The sequence below is a fragment of the Amphiprion ocellaris genome, chromosome 14, assembly GCF_022539595.1.
Source record: "Amphiprion ocellaris isolate individual 3 ecotype Okinawa chromosome 14, ASM2253959v1, whole genome shotgun sequence".
Classification (NCBI taxonomy): domain Eukaryota; kingdom Metazoa; phylum Chordata; class Actinopteri; family Pomacentridae; genus Amphiprion; species Amphiprion ocellaris.
Window position 1 is genome coordinate 29416400 of NC_072779.1, and position 17729 is coordinate 29434128.

At 38.4% G+C, this 17729-nt stretch overlaps 1 protein-coding gene across 1 annotated transcript in view; it reads right to left on the reverse strand.

The window, feature by feature from the left end:
* The window catches only part of rabep1 (rabaptin, RAB GTPase binding effector protein 1), a 44280-nt gene extending 26558 nt beyond the window's left edge, over positions 1 to 17722 (reverse strand). Inside the window, exons 1-9 of the mRNA XM_023263063.3 lie at positions 17583 to 17722; positions 11820 to 11948; positions 9999 to 10202; positions 7583 to 7743; positions 5923 to 6042; positions 5274 to 5409; positions 4892 to 5070; positions 3259 to 3369; positions 937 to 1398 (exon numbers count right to left, since the gene is read on the reverse strand). Of these exons, the coding sequence (XP_023118831.1) occupies positions 937 to 1398; positions 3259 to 3369; positions 4892 to 5070; positions 5274 to 5409; positions 5923 to 6042; positions 7583 to 7743; positions 9999 to 10202; positions 11820 to 11948; positions 17583 to 17628 (1548 nt within the window). The 5' untranslated portion in view covers positions 17629 to 17722. The remainder of the gene's footprint in view (positions 1 to 936; positions 1399 to 3258; positions 3370 to 4891; positions 5071 to 5273; positions 5410 to 5922; positions 6043 to 7582; positions 7744 to 9998; positions 10203 to 11819; positions 11949 to 17582) is intronic.
* Between the last annotated feature and the right edge of the window lie 7 nt (positions 17723 to 17729).

Genomic DNA, 17729 nt, shown 5'->3' on the forward strand with positions numbered 1-17729 from the left:
CTGAACTTGTGATATTTTTACATTAATAAATCAATCCATAGGCATAGTCTTGTACTGGGCCTGAACACTGGAAATGTCATGCAGATATGGACCTGGATTTGTTCCTCCAGAAAAGCACCTGCAGCACATGTACTTGAATGTCTATGTGCACTGGAGTGGTTGTAAACCAAAAGAATATTATATAATGAAGCAAAGACGCCATCACCAGATCTCATTACAGCCTGCAGCCAGCTGTCATAGTCTGACTTTAAATTGCAATTTCTGCAGTAGACTTGATCAGTTTTCCACCTGAAGCTCTATCTTCCAATTATTTTTTATGCTAAAATGGCTGCTGGAGTCAAAATCTGTAAGCTGTGCAGACAGATTAACAAGTGGCCTAAACTTAACTGAACACTATACACTAATTCAGAGCATTATGGACAGTTTCACAAAGATATTCACGTAAGATGAAGCATCAAACGCTGGAAGTTTATCTCACAATAAGCTCCTCTTCATATATTCATCAAAATATCCCCCAGAAATGGATGCTTGTGATGGATTTTCCTTCCCTGGCACTGCACACACTAATAACCTCATTCAGATCACTCACATAGGCCTGCTCAGATTGTTAAAAGGATTTGCTGCCAAAAAAGAAGAGGAAACAGCTCTGTTTTTAATCTAGATATATGTAATTTAACAAACAATTATTAAAGAATAAAGTCAAGAAATTAGCCTACAACAAACACTGCTTCATGATGGCTCGTGTTGCTCTGATAAAAAGATGATACTTCATTTGTGCCAAGAAAAGACCAATATATTGCCAGGATGTGTAAGGCAGTAAAAACTTGAACCCTACCCAGAGCTGTAAAATCTAATGTCCTGTCATAACCATTAAGGGTTATAGACCACATTCGGCCCCTGCAGTGTTCAGACTGTTGTAGCTGTGAGGTGACTCACCTCTTGCTGCAGCAGGTTCCACTCGCTGTCGCTGACGAGTCTGTATCCTGCAGGCGGTAAATACGCCGTGTCGGGGGCGTGAGAGATGCTGGACAGCAGCGACGCCGTCTCCTCCTGCTCGGGCGTCATGGCTTTGATTGCCTTCTCCTGATCCTTAGTCAGCAGGAAGTGACTCGCCGTCAGCTTGATGGAGCTGATGGACGAAGTCTCGCCAAAACTACTGTCTGTGACGCCGCAGTCGGCCCCCACCAGGGGCCCAAAGTCCGACTCGTCCAGGTGGCTGGCTGACTTGGCTTTGTGGTTGTGGCCGCCAAGACCCTGCTGGGCGGATAGCGAGGAGCCGAGGCTGTCCGTCGACTGGACTCTCCGAAGGTTGTCCTTGTAGGGGTCCGAGGGGCCGCCAGCCACCACCTCAGTGTCTAAGGAGTGCATGGAGCCATGAGCGCTGTGGTTGGCATGAGGCTGGAAGAAAAAAAATGAGTACAATTATAAACAAGGTTCTATGAAGTCCTATCTTTTACAGTTTAGAATTAATTATTTCTTAGGATGGGAAGAATCAATACAATTTTATATATTGTAGTAGCGTCTTAACTCACATCTAAACTATAATATCAATATGATGTGCAATCTTACTTCTCAATAGTTTGTGCAAAATGAAAAAAAAGCAAAAATGATGTTTTCTAAAGCTACGCAGACACTGTGTGCTTTTAATAATTTTGTATGTTGGGTTAACTAGCAATGTCTAAAAGGTACTAGGCAGTCGAAAACTCTTTGCAGGACTTATTTTATGAATGAATCTCAGGTATTCCAGTGCATATCTACATGGACACACATTCCTGTTGGTGGTTTCACATTGTTCTACAATCGTGGAAATGCAACAAAAACACACAAAAAAAACAAACTCCAACAACAGAACGAAAAAATAGACTGCAAGTATATAAACAATGCAGGTGTAAATAAAAAGACCTTTGCAAAGTAGGTATCAACTGAATAGCAGATATAATATCAAGCACTGTTCCAGTTATCAATCTTGTTTATTATTTTACTACTTCCTGATAAAATAACAGTGTGCTTCATGAAATACTGTAAAGTATAAATCAGACTATTTGGTGAATAACAATGAAAAAAAAAAGGAAAATAAACATATTCGTTGACCTCCGCAGCAAAGAAAGGAAACATAGCCAAGCACAAACAATGAACTTTGCTGAACATAAATAAAACTCCACCTTTAATTGAGGTTTTTTGCAAGCTCGAAATTAATAATGCCTATTCTCACTCAGATTCAATAAACAGACAATCGTAACATGAAGACAAAATCTCGACAAAAAGAGAAATGCAACGTTTCTGTGTGCAACTCTATGAACTGAAGTAAGTAAAGAGTAATATGGAGCTACAGATGACAGAACATTATTGTCTGTGTCTTCAGCAGAAAAGATAAGTTTCATTTCTATCACAGCAGCATCTGCCAAAGCTACTGAGGTCCCAATATGTTAAATATTACTCCAATATTAAATCCGGTTCACAGCAGAGACCTTTAAAACGTGTCACTCCTCGGCTCTCTGTCCCCACATTTCCTGTCACTGTCTACTGTGTCTGTCTAATAAAAACAATAATCCACTTCATAATCCAGCCCACTGCAGTCTAACAGATCATCTGGGCAACAGCCAGGTGGAAATCAGACCATGAAACTGCTCAAACTGCAGTCAGACGACCAATTTGTTTCAAATCCAGCAGCAGATTTTTATCAGCCATCATGATCCATCATGATCCATCATGATCCAAAAAAAAGTATACAACAACAAACGCAGTCAAACTTAATAATCAGTCAAGAGGCAGCATCTAAAAGTAAAAATAAGAGTGAATCCACAGCATCTCAAAGACATAAAATCGTGAGACAATCTAATATGTCAGATAGGAAAACAGGCACTGGGATGCCAGGATAATTGAGACCTTTTTTAAAAATATTTTTGTGATATTTGACACATTAAACAGTATTTGTACCTTTTCTTTGGCTTCAGAATAACTTTAAACCAAAATCATATCAAAAAAAAAGTCTAATTTTCTCTCCCATTAATTTTCTCACCACAAAAGCCCATTTGTAAGAAATCACATCGACCAAAACACGAGGAAAAACAGCACTTTTGAACGTCACAAAAACCTATTTTTCAAATCATCCCAGGTTTCAGCGCAGAACCGCTGCACAACAAGGACAAGAGTGAAGGTGAAGCTCACATTACTCAAAGGGAACATAATGTGACGTAATACAATAACCGGCTGCTCTGTTCTCTCTGAGGGACGTATCTGATTACATGACGTTCGTACCTCCTCGACGCTCAGCCCCAGTAAAAGGTCCTCCAGAGGCTCGGTGTTGTCTCCTCCATCGTCGTCGTGCAGATCCTTCACTTGACTCAGTCTCTCTTTCTCATCCTCCTCCTACAATGGAGAAAAACGTGTTTAATCCTTATTTGTCACATATTTCTCCACCTACTAAATCTAAATTTACACTCAGTGGACACTTTAGGAGATACACCCATGAAATCTAATTCATTCAAATCAACAGTTCAGCCATAAATTCTACATTTACAGAGTTTTACTGACATCATCTCTGAAGAAAAATCTGACTACATGTTTACAACTGAGGTCTAAAGTCATTGTAAACTAGATTCTTTCGTTCACTCACCTCAAAACGTGATTTTACACAGGCTTATGTTTTTAAATCTGAACACAGAGCATATAACCTTGAATTCAGGCAAGACTCTGCAGGAAAAAAGGTCTTATTTTTGAAGCATTTTGAGATGTTTTGGGATATTTTGCTTCCATTACACATCTCCTTTCTGTCTTGTGGAAAGAAAGCAGCCATTACACACATTTAGGCTCCTATTTTACTACACTTTGTCTATGGAATTATTACGTAAAACAACACATATTTACAGCTCAACATGGAAGATCATACAGAAACAGCTGTTAACTTGTCTGTATCATATTCCTCAGTAGTTCTTGTGCTGGGATTTGTCCAAAATGACCAAAACCTTCTCAAAATTGTCAATATTTGTCCAAAATGCCTAAAACCTTCTCAAAATTAACTCAATATTTTTCCAAAATGACTAAACTTTCTGAAAAATGACTCAAAATTTGTCCAAAATGACTGAAACCTACTCAAAAACAACTCAGTATTTGTCCAAAACAACTAAAACCTTCTCACAAATGACTCAATATTTGTCCAAAATAACAAAAACTTTGGAGACTGAAACTTTCATCTGACTTTACATCAGCTGTGCAAAGCATCAAAAGTTTCATTTATTTCACCACTGAACAGACATTTTTTGATCTAAACAGAAAACTATAACACCAGACTACATTTTATTTGGACAAACTTTATTTAAAGCTTTTTTTCTTTTGTAAATTTTTTAAAAAGGAATTAAAACATGTTATATTCCATTTAACTGCTTTCAAATCTAAGGGCCAACTTTATTTAATAACTCATGCTCTCTGCACTTTAGATGTTAATAAACATCTATGTATTTCTACCCACCAAAACACGTCTAATTCAGACTATTAATCGTCTCTCTGACTCGGGTTGGTCTCTAACAGCAGCAAGCAGAACAACCGGCTGCTGCGTCAGGAATATTTATTTTGGATTTACAAATAGTGATGCACATTCATGCTGCTGACAGACGATGAACTTCGTGATTTTTGGGTTTGTGTTATTCTTCAAGTTAGAGGTTGTAGACTAGCAAATCACACAGGAGATCATTCTATAATGTATTAACTGCAACCACGACTCAGAGGAAAAACTTCACAGCTGGAAAGACAAAACTGAATTATCCGTCAACCCTCTGGCTGAATCTGCAGACTGAAAACTGATGCTCTGAAAGTCAGTTTCTCCAGAGCTGCACCCTTTCCACTCCACACACAGTAAAGAGTTTTATATCACTGCTGCTGCTGCTTTATGTACCTGGTCCTTCTTCTTCATCTCCTCCACCTGCCGGAGCTGCTCTGAGGACAACACGCTCTCTATCCTCTGCATGTCCCTCATGAGGAGGCGCTGAGACTCCAGGAACTGGTCATTGGCTCGCTGCCACGTGTGCTTCAGCTGGTTGTGCTGCTGCCGCTCTAACTCCAGTTTATGACAGACTAAGAACGAACCAGAGAGGAGAGCTTTAGGATGTGGATTACTTACAACAAGGTGACACAGACACGCAACAGAGAACATCGCCGTGTCTGAGAGTTTCTTTAACAACACAAGCAGCAAACTAATAGAGCTTTTTCATAACCATAGCAGACAAAACATCATCCTTTTTGACAACTCTAATTTTGTAAGAAGTGGAAGAAAATACCCTCGTGGAGCTCTTTCCGCAGTTTCTCTGCATCTTCCTGCAGGACGGACTTCTGAGTGTTCAACACGGCCACGTACATCTCCAAATCCGTACGACAAGACTTCTCAGCCTCGAGGACGTGATTCAGCTCCTTGACCTGTAAAAGAAAAAGTTTACTTGATTTCAACAGACTTTTCCCTATTAGAAGTTGGTTGTTTTGACCATTTTGAGGCAGCAAAACAGGCTGTAAACAAACACAAAATAAAGTTTTTGCATCTACTTGTCTATTTACACATCCTGCAGACATGGTAACTTAAAACAGAATTTTTCTTTTTACTGGTATTTGCATGGGCAAATTCCATTACAGGTGTACTGGAATTCTAGCGCGTTGCTAAGTCAGCTTTGTAAAAAAAAAAAAAAGAAAATAAAGAAGAGACTATACATTATATAGAAGATTCTTTTAATTATACAAGATTGCTGATGATAAAAGACACTTTAAGTTCTGAATATTTTTCTAATCTAATTAGAAAATGGCACAACAAACTTTACTGTGCATAAAAATGTGAAAGTGATAGAAAGGTTTTCTACTTCAACTCAATTTCATGCAAAGTTAACATGCTCTAAGGCATTATGTTTTCCCCAGTGAAACATGGATTAGGTGCAGACTAACCTTTGAGGCCTCCAGCTCCTTCACTCGCTCCTCGGCGGTGGTCAGTTTGGCCTTCAGCACTGCAATCTCCTGCTCCATGGGCATCACCACCGAACGCAGCTTCTCCGCATCCTCCTGGGCCTTTCAAGGGTTTCAAAGGGCCTCATTAAAAATGCAAACATACGTAAAGCTACACAAAAATTAGTCTGATGATGTGCTTAGTTTTCTTTCGAAGCGACAAAAATATTTCTGTATAAATTCACTCAGATATGAGGCAACAAATTGAAAACTTGAGAGATATTTTTTGTTCCCTGCATTATTTTGTCCATTAAGCACCTGGAACCTACATTACCCACAGCACAATGATGAACAGTCCAGCTAAAAAACAACAGGAACTTTCACCAGATGACTTGATTAACTATTTGTAAAGAATGAATCATTCTAGTGGAGTGTATCTGCAGTGAAAATAAAAAATAGCAAGCAGTTTGGAACCTTTCTTATATGATGTAGCGCTGTCGAAGTCGTCCGAAATAGTTTTTGTGCTTTGGATGACGTTCAGATGTGGCTCTCTCGTGTAAAAATCATTCATGTAGTTGCAACAGTTTCAAGATCCTGCTGACAGAGTACCTGTTTCTGGTCAACATCAGCTTTTCTGCAGCTGAATTACAACTGGCATGTATTCATTTTTGCAACCAGATCTTTAAGTGTTTTTCTCCTGTTCTTTTGCTGTGCACATGTGGATCCTGCACGTAACAAAACTCTGTGTTTTTCAAATAGAGCAAAATGAAAACCTCCAAGAATACCTAAAATGGATACATTGTACATGGATAAATGTACATTATTCCTGTAAAGTAAGACCCCTGCAAGTTTTCTTTTGGTACCAAATTGTTTCAGCATCAAAATTGTAATGCTGTAACTTTTTGTAACCTCAAGCAGAGATCCTGTGTGTTCCCTTCTTTCCAACTCACCACATTTGCTTTTATTTATAACTGAAGTCACATATTTATCAGCCTTCAAACAGCTCCCTCCGTAGCCACAAAACAGTTTATAATGCTCCTTTTTTCACCTGTAAGCACATCTTAGCTTGTAAAATTGGTGAAACATTTTCAAGTTCCAGTCCTGTTTATGAAGCTATCATTTGATTTCTGTCATAAAGATTTGAGTGTCTTCTGAGTGCCTGTAAGCGACTGGGCTTTGGGTCCAAGTGATTTGCTGTGCGTTTTTGGATCTCTCTCTGCGCTAACACGTGCTCTAATTTATTAATTTCTCCTTCATCTACAACTCAATCTATCACCGTGGGTGAAGGCCAGCAGTCCTCTGCTGCATTCATCGGCAGCTTTTGAGCGATCCAGTCAAACCTGCTCTCTTAATCACAGTGCACCTACATATTCAGTCCTCCTCGGGAACACATGGGCGCTGTTACTTTTTGTTTTCTGGGACATGAGGCTGGAATCTTTGCTATTCCTATCTTGCGAAATCCAGTATTGGTCAACACACCATAAGGAGTCCAGCTGGCTCAAGAGTCTGGCGCATTTTTAGGGGGGAAACTTGAGGGGAAATGCAGGAACTCGAGACTCCAGATCAACACAAAATATCAGTTTTCCATCTCAGAGAACATTAACGAATAACACTTCTGTTGTGGCAAATATAGTCCCTAAACTGTACACAGTAAGACGCCTACCTTCTTCATTTCATCCTCCAGGTTCTCCTCCTCCTGACCCTCAGTGAGCCGGCGTCTCAGATCACCCAGTTCCCTCTCCACAGCCTCTCGATACTGGTTCCACTGGGCTCGCTCCTGCTCCAGGCGCTGGTGGAACTGGACCTCATATTCACACACTGTGTCTGTGGGGAGACACACACATAAGGAACATGAAACAACACCAAAAACATGCACAAGAAGTCATTTAGTTGAGCTCGAATCCATGAAATCTGCTTTGTTTTTTAACTGTGGAGAAAAAAGGACACACCACGGTTCATACTGGTGGAGCGTTTCCTTCGTATTTCAAGATATTTTTGTTTTTTCCTTGAATATTCCCTCCAGATGGGCATGTAGACAAATATTTCAGGGTTGCAACTAACAATTATTGTTAGAATTGATAAATCTTACAAACTTCTTGTTGATTATTTGCTATAAAATGTTTCAAAAGCATTAAAAAAGTATCTTAAATGCTTGTTTTGTGCAAACAACTTATAACACATGATGTTACAACGATATAAAACATTGAAAACTAACAAATATTTTCATTTCTGAGCCTGAATCAACACATTTATGGCATTTCTCTACATATCAGTTACTTAAATATTACAATTTTTCAGCATCGACTTCTCCAAAACTTGTCTGCACTTTAATTTACTTCATTCTTGTGTATTTCTTTTAGATTTTATTGCACACTCTATGTCTTTAATGCTTTTATTTTTCTCATCTCTCGCCTTTTTTTTAGGGTTTTTGTCAATCTCTTTAAGCCCTTTTTTCACTTGTCTGTACTGTTTCTGATCAATTAGATTAAATTTATCAAATTTTCATTGCATGTTTTATTTTATTGCATTGTCTCCCTCACAAATTAGCTGTATGTCAATCTGAGCAAGACAATCAAATAAAATCTACAGAAAATTTGACTATAATATCACTTTAGGACATCCAATGGTGCTATGAACACAAGCCTTAGACACCAATATAAAAACAGATGCAAAACGTTACCAGCTCACATCATCTGTCAGCACTCATCAGCTCACCACACTTCATTTTTTTGTGCGTCTGAAATCCCCTAATCGCACAGTGTAAAGTCAACAACATCCTCCTGACACTGTTAAAAGGTTCTTCACATGCAACAGCAGAAAAAGCACAGCTGAAATGATTAAAATGAATGATGATTTAGTTTTAACAGACTCTGCACCGCCTTGGGTCACAGTCATACTAGTTTGCATCCAAATGTTACAAATGTAACCAAATTTGCAGAAAATCTACAAAAGAAAATGCAAATTAATGTGTTTATGTAGCGTCTCAGTCATCCAGGTCATGGTAATCCCAGAAGCTTCAGTAAAAAGCAACTGAACTTCTCTTTAAGGTTTAAGAAATAGTTGTTGAAGGAGTCAAGTTGCTTTTACTGAATCTCCCAGGGCAAATTAATGTGTATTTCTATGCACTGCTCTTATAGCAATAATAGAGGTTGAAGGGCACCAATTCTCTTGTCAAGTGTCATTAAACCACCACAGACGAAGGGTTTGCAACAATTCAAACAACAGTAAAATACTGCAGAAATGCTGATAGAAATACAGCATCTCTGTCATTTATTAATCAGAAGAGGAATCCTTATTTCCCCACACAAATCTTTTCAGTCATGATTCATTCACTGACCTGTTTCTGTCATACTCCGTCACATAATTACAGACAGACATCTCAGCTCAGCATGAAATTCATATGCATTTTGGCTTTTTTTGGTCAAATTTCCAATTTCTAAAGCAAAAATGCACAGAACAACAGCTGGAAATCACACTAGTCTCACGGCTAACAAGGACACTTAAAGGGAAAATGGTAGAGCGGTTTAAAAAAAAAACCCAAAGGAAAAATCACCAGCAATGAAATAATTAGAATTGAGGCTAAAAATACCACATTGTTAAATGTTTTAACCTGTTTTGTTAATTGGCATTTCATTTAGTCAAGCATAATCAACATTCATGTTTGCTGAATAATCAGAAATAACAGGAAAATGCATAGATTTTGCTTTGCTTTTTCTGCTATTACAAGTCAAAATAAATGATATCAGTTACCAGAGATCCTTCTCTTTTACCTACATTTAGACCAGTTCATTAAGTTCACTGACATTAAGCAGCATGTTTAAAAAAATTAAACAGTTTTCACACCTGCAGACTTTGCCAAAAACAATCAGCTTTCTGACACTTTCCACTGCTGTACAGACGATCAAATTAGCGTCACCTGGACAACTTCATTAACAGTCAGAAACCGCTCAGAGCATGAAATGAGGACGGCGATTTCGCTGAAACCAAGGAAAACTTGGTGCCGTCTTTCCATAATTATTCCACAACATTAGTAACAGAGGTTTTCACTGCAGCGTTCGTGTAACAGCAGCTTAGTCTACCTTTCATGATGGCCTGCAACGAGGCCACTTCCTCCTGCCACTGGCTGCGGACCTGGTCGATGGCTTCCTGCTTGGTGTTTTCCGACACAGTGGCCACCGCTTTGATGGTCTCTATCTCGGCTCGGGCCTGAGCCAGCTGGGTCTGGACGGAGCTCAGCTCGGTCTGGGCGCCCTCCAGTGCTGCCGTCTGCCTCTTGAGCTCCTCTGGAGAGGGACGAGATGGATCAAACATGACATGAATGATGCAGGATGGAGGTAAACGAGCAGGAATAAAAGGAAGGCTGAACAGGAGAAGAGGGGGAAAGGCTTACAGAGGAGCCGACAGCCGAGCCTGGTGAGGCAGAGATAAAGACGGCGGCACAGCGGTTTATTTGTTGCTGGCAAGGTTTCAGACTTCAATTATCACTTGAACCTGATTCAGCACAGGTTAACCCTCTGAACCCCAAGCAGTTTCACATTTTTACTCACTGTGGGCACAGTTTTAACTACAATATATAGTCCTTTAGCTCAATAGAAACAGCACAACTATGACTGAAAGTAGAGAGAAATCAAACATGTCTCCTGTTCAGTGTGACAGAAAAATCTGAAAAAGTTGGAATTTCTTTGAATATTTACATTACAACAAAAAAACCTGCATTTTTTCATGTTCCAGTAGGTGCTACTATGATGCCAAAAATGGTGTTTCTACACACTAAAGTCATTGCACAACTTATATTTTTAAAACTTCCACAAACTTAGCAGTTTTCACACAACTCTGCACATAGAAAAATATTTGCTGAATGTATCTTCCAACAGTTTGCTTGCAACTTACTCCTCTGTACACTGTCTTCGAGTCACCCTTCATTCATTTTATTGCAGAAGTATGTTTTCTCTCAATCGCTCTAATTTGTTTCCGTATTTGTCTCTTCTCCACTCGATGTAAACACTGCCTGCAGTTCAGCCGAAAACTTCCTAAATTTTTGACATGTGACTGTTGGTCGCAGCTGAATCATTTGTGGCTTCACAGTTGAGCTGACCAGTGCAGAATTTTTTATTTTTTTTTTTATTTTTTTTTTTTACAGAACATGGTTAGTACAAACAGTGTAATTTGCGGAGTATTGTAAACATGCAATGCAAGATAAAGTGATCTTGATTAAACAACACAATTTTAAGCTTATACTTACCAAATTGTCGCAGTAGAATCAAATATCACTTTATTAGTTCAAACACCTTTTGAAAATTTAAAATCTTTCTTCCTGTTTTGACAGATTCTGGCTGGTAAATGGTGTAATGTTGGTGATGTTTTTAAAGATAACATGTCTTTCAAACCATACTACACTGACTTTATGTCCAAAGTTTAACAGAATTTCTCTTTATCACAATTTAAACAGAAAAATAAGCTGCATCATGTAGAGTTTGTTGATTAGGATATCTAACACTTCCTTGGAGAGGTGCAGAATTACTGAAACCTGACAATATACCACAGTTTCCAAAACCGTTTCACCTGTTTAGACATTACAATGAAGCAAAAACAATTTCTGGCCACTCATCTCAAGCTGTTAACAAGTTTTTCTTTTCAAGAGACATGATAATGTACCATTTTTTAAAAGAAAACTACAAAACTTAGAGCAAGACTGAAAAAAAGAAGTCTAAATTGTGTTGCATAAATAGGTTTCTGTGCCGTTAATCTTCTTGCAAACTACTTTCATCCTCATCAGAACCATATGCAGCACAGCCCATTTTTATGTCTATGGTTTTACAGAATCCCTGCCCCTCCCTTCAATGACTTAACCAGAAAATGCAGCTGCACTATGTCCAGTTTAATGACTATGATTTCCGTACCTTCCTTGGACAGGTAGAGCTCTTTGAACTTGGCTCGTTTCTGGTTGAACTCGGCCTCCAGCTGCTGCTTGAGTTTGATGAACTCGGCCCTCTCCTGCTCCAGAGCAGCCACTCGTTGCTGGAGCACCTCTGCACGACCAACAGGAGAAAGAAACAACAAATCAAAGCTGTAATTAATCAACTGGTGAACGCATTTAATTAAAAGATGATTGTTTGAATGAAAGGCAAGCCCCCACAAAATCAATTTTCACTCATTATATTGGCCATGTAATGAGGTCTCATTAGCAAGACCTCAAATGAAAGGCTGAGTAACAATAAGCCATCCTTACAATACGGTTGTGCAGCAAGAAAATAATCTTCAGCAATTAACAATCCAGCTTTTTGCTGCTTCTTCTCTAAGAAGGAGACTAAATATTTTTGGCTATTGGACTTTTTAAGAACTGTGATGCACAATTTTCTATTTATTAGACTATCATTTATAAACCAGTCAAGAAAACAATGGTTGCATGAATAAATCGTGGTAATACTTGTGTTCAGTCACTATTTATGTAGCTGAAGAAAATAACTCAGGCTCTAACTAATGATAATTTTCATTACTGGTTAATCATCTGTTTGTTTCACGAACTGACATTTGTTTTAATGTCTAAAATGTCTTGAAATAGTAAAAATGCACATTAAAATGTCCTAAAGCCCAGATAATTTCTCCAAATAGCAAAAGAAAAACAACATTTTTAATTTACTGAAAAAATTCTGAGAAAATTCCAAGAAAAACTAAATCTGCAAAAAAATTTAAACCGAACAGTAGTAGATTAATTTCCTGTCTTAACACTGATGATATGATATGAGATTAAATATAGTCCTGGATATAATTTATTGTAACAATGTAATATAGCTTAAATTTAAATGTTTACTTAAAGAATACTTAAGAGGAAAAGTACTTGTACTGAATTATCTGACAACAAAGTAAAATAAATTTGTGGCCTAAGAGTTGCTTTACGCTTTAAGGATTTATTTGAATAAGACAGAAAAAAAGAAAGAAAAATGCAAAGATTAAAGCAACAAGTGGAAAAAAAAGGATGCATAAATAGATTTTTCTTTGCCGTTAATCATCTTGCAAACTACAAATCCTATCATGGCACCCTCTTGCAAGGGTCCTGATTTTTAGGTTGGTAAACACTGAATTAACCAAATTAAATTAAAACAATGAAATGCAATCGTACAGATGTTTAATTGCCATTGTTAACATTTCGCTGAATATAAACATCCTGCTATAACGCCAAATGCGACCTCTAAAATATCCAAATTTGTTAAGTAACTGCTGAGTACTTGGGGCTAGACAGAGTTTAGACTTTTGAATTTTTCTTCAGCTCTTCATTTTATTCATTTCCATTCAGCTTTACCCCTGATGTCCCCTCAAGGACATTTACGGACATAATTACACATAAATAAACAGGAGTAAAGTAAGAAGACAACAGCAACTTCTGTGCAGCAACATGTAAATGCACTATATAATAAAGAAAAAGGAAAATAAATGATAGGTTAATAGGCAACTAGGTACTGAAATGAGCAGATTTTAGTGACAATTCAACAGTTACGTAAGGTAGCCATTATCAGTATTTTTTCACGTGTTTCTTGTATTGTAAAAACAAAGAAAAATAAACACACACAGAGCCACTAAAAAAGCCTTAACTTGCAACCAAAACGCTGTCAGTCACAGGTTTTTCCTACACCAAGTGCAGCTTAAATCTGATTTATTTCATCTCTTATTTAAAACCAGCGTTCTCAGCAGAGAGACGATGACATTCCCAAATGCAGACAGACAAACGGAAACATTTACAACTCCTCCATGGTCATGTGACAGCTGAACAAACTCTGCAGAAATTCCACCACCACATATTCACGTGGCCTCTTGTTGTGTTTTAGCACAACGTATGTTAAGCTCTTTTGTACATTCACGACTTACTTTCACTGAAACACGGACATGTGTGTTTTACTTCAGTGGTTTTAAAGTGACGTCTACCTGAACTAGCTGTTGTTGACTTTCTGTTCTGCTGAGAAAAACTCAAACGTTCATGTGAGGAAGTCACAAAGATCAGATGAATCACCGTGTAAACAAAGCTGGTAATTAACCAGCAGATAACCGACACCAACTATGTGCAAAGGATGAGCCTTAATCTCGCTTTTGCAGCCACAGAAATGTGTCAGCGACTCGAAACTGTCAGCTGAAGCTCATTAACAATGGACAAAGTCTAGATTAAAAAAGTATGACTGACAGTGGACCAAGAACTGAGTTGACCTCTGAGTATTTCTAATACTATATATCATTTCTAATAAATGTATGCAACGATAAGTCTTAGGGACAGAAACTTAGGGCAATTTTAAATCATAAACTGGTATTATTGTGGAGGTTTTATACCATTTACAGACAACAGATCACTGCAGAAAAAGAAAAAAAACAGATGTATTTTAAGGTTTAACTTAACCAACAGAGGATTTACTCAAATCTGAAGTTTTCTCATAAGCTGCAACACACGCTGCTAAAACCATTACAACACGCTCCATTTCCAAATATTATTTGTTTTGTACATTTCTCATCTTAAATTAAATAAAGCCAGCTGACCAGGAAAAGCAATTACAAAACATGTCACCATTTAGTTGTCATTTGTTTGTCAAGGTTTAGGTGGTAATTCCACTGTGTACCAACACAGACCCGACACTACATTAAACAGAGATCATTCAAATGACTGTCAGATATTAACAAATACAGACTAACAGCCTGTGCTGGTCTGAACTGGAGAGATTACGCTGCTGTTTAATCTTTGTAGCAGTCACCAGTAAATCATTTTTATACTGTGGTTCTCTCATATTTCACTGCATGATGAAAAAGGGACCAAAGTTGCATATAAAAAGATATTTGTTGCTGTAGTATTAACTGTACAGCTGGTGAAAGAAACAAGAGGTGCAGTGAAATATACATAGATGATATGCATCTAAATAAGGTGCAAAATAATGACTTTATGCGTAAATATATATAATAAGGCATTTTTTTTTTTTTAAAGTAGTTTTTCCAAATGATGGAAAACAGGGCTGAGTAGATCCAAGTTATAATTTTAGTGGTATTACTCATTTTTGCATTTGTTTTCCTCTGAAAAACAAAAAATATTAAAATGTCGATGTGATTTTTGCTGTGATCTGTGCCAAACAGATGTTTCCTTGCATCAGGAGAATATGATTTGTGGGCTGGAGCACTTCGGTAGCATTATAATACTACATTAATAATGGCACCTTGTGACACATTTTACATTTATCCAAAAAATTGCTTCTCCTGGACATTGCATGAGGTCATATTGTGATTTTGATAAAAATTTCCAAAGTCTCTAGTGGAAATTAACTACTTATAGGGACTCAGTTGTAGCTGTGACTGATGACAAACCAGAAGTTGTTTACTGGAGGGTGAGACTGTGCTAGTAAATAAAATCTTGCAAAATTAAACCCACAACATCCATTTCCTGTAGGACTTAAGGATGGTCCCTGGACCGCTGATTGAGAACCAGCAGAAAAGACAGACCAGCATACTGTTTTATGGTCCATGCCACCTAAATGTGCAGACAGGACAAAGCACATAGTACTAGACTGATCATGACGTCAATATTTTCAATATCCAGATTTTTTTGTGACTTTATCAGGTCAAAAAGTGCAGCAAAGCATGTTTTAGTCACAATTACACTGAGTTCAAATATATGTGATATCTGAATCTATTTTCTGCAGGGAATTCAACAACTCAGTGGTTTTTAATTAAACAAATGCATGCCACAGGCTGCACAGCAAAAGGTAAAGTGACAGCAGTACTGCATGAAAGTAGACTAAACACACAGAACTCAAGTCAACACACGTCCTTGGCAGCGGTCTACACGTTAAGCAAATTTTCTAGTTTTCTATTGGGCCAAAATATTTTTTTAAATAAAAATTAGCGAGAACAGACTCTCTCAAAGATAGTTTACAATCTACATTGTTTGAATAAATATTTAATATTGTATTATCTTTATTGATCAGTGCTCAAACAGCAAATTGAATTCTTAAACTTTAGTGTTTTCTCATCTACTTCTCATCTATTTCTAGCTGTACTCACTTTAAGCTACAGCATGCATTCTCTGCAGGACCCAAGGATGGTCCTTGGACCATTTTTTATGAACCAAAAGTAAAGTCTGCTGCAGGATTAATTTGCATCTTGCATTATGGTTCAGCCCCAAAGTGTGCAGAGGGTACACAGCAAACAGTACCGGACTGATATGAACCATTTGAATCTTATCCTAAGGAATTTTATTTGCTCTAAAACACTGAAAATGTGTTTATGACAAGCATCACCACCATTAGACTCAGTTCAGTTATGATCTGTGACATCTGAATTAAGCCTGAACTAAGTAGAAGTTATTTTCAGTGGTGGATTCAACAATTCAAGGGTTTAAATTGAACACATGCATACCACATCGTGTACTTTGAAAAGTAAAGTGACAGGCATTCATATGTAATAATTATACTTGCATACATAAAATGCAACACTTGTTAAAGTATTTTTTTCCAAGTGGTTGAAAATCACTAATTGTTTTCAGTCACTAAACAGAAAATGCTAAAATGGAGGGTGTGATGGTCCTACAAAAAAAATCCCACAAGATTAAATGTGTTAAATCTACAGCATCCATTCCCTGGATGGGAAGGTCCCCGGAACCGTTTGGGAACCAGAGGAAAAGCCTCCTGCAGAATACATCAGCATCCTGTATTATTTTTCCAACCCTTCAGTAAGTAGACAGTTCACAGCACCAGTACCGGACTAATATGAGCCCTTTGAAGCTCATCTTACGCAATTTTACCTGGTCAGAGAACACTGCAAAATGTGTTTCAATCATCCATACCATTAGACTCAGTTCAGATTCAGAATAGAAGCTATTTTCTGGAGTGCATTCAACAATTCAAGGGTTTAAATTGAACACACGCACATCACAGGACACACAGTGAAAGGCATCTCAATATTGTTCAAAATAATTTACTTACACATATATAATACAACACTTTATAAGTAGCTTCTCCATTTGGTGGAAAGTTACCAGTTGTATTTACTCAATTGTGGCTGATGACTTACTAGAAATTATTAAAAATGGATGGTGTGACTGTTCTACAAAAGAAATCCCACAAGAATAAATCTACAGCATCCATCCCTGCAGGACCCCAGGTAGGTCCCCGGACCCCTGTTTGGGAACCAGAGGAAAAGCCTCCTGCAGGATACACCAGCGTCCTGTATTATGCTCCAACCCCCGGGTGTGCAGACGGCACACAGCCCCAGTACCGGACTGATAGGACCCACATGACCGGTACTGGAGACTGTCGGAGCTGGGCCAGACTGCCAGAGGCCAGAGCCCAGAGCCGACCTTAACATCAAATTAGTCAGACTAGCTCAAGCTCACCAGCTAGGTGGTGGAGTCAGTGCTACAGAGAAAACAACGTTAGCATGGCTAGGTTAGTCTGTAGCCTCACGTAGCTCCTGTTTAGTGACACACAGCTTCAGTAGTTTCCAGCAAATTAGCACAAGTTTCTAATTTCTGGTGCTGCGCAACGTTAAATGTCCAAAATGAGGCAGTGACAGCCAGTGACACGTCGCCCTGATGTTGCTAACGAGCTAATGTTGTCAAGGATGCAGAGGCCGCTGCCTTCGCTGCTCACAGCCCACAACACTGCCGTCGAGAAACGGCACAAAGTCAGCAAATTTACCGTCATGTTGGGACGACAGAGGGGATCCCTCGGCCTCCTCGGCCATGGTTTCCTGAGGGTGCTGGAGGCAGTTAGCAGGGCGGTGGGATAACAGTTAGGAGCGTCCAAGAAAACAGGCTAACATCACAACTACCTTCAAGCTAGCGA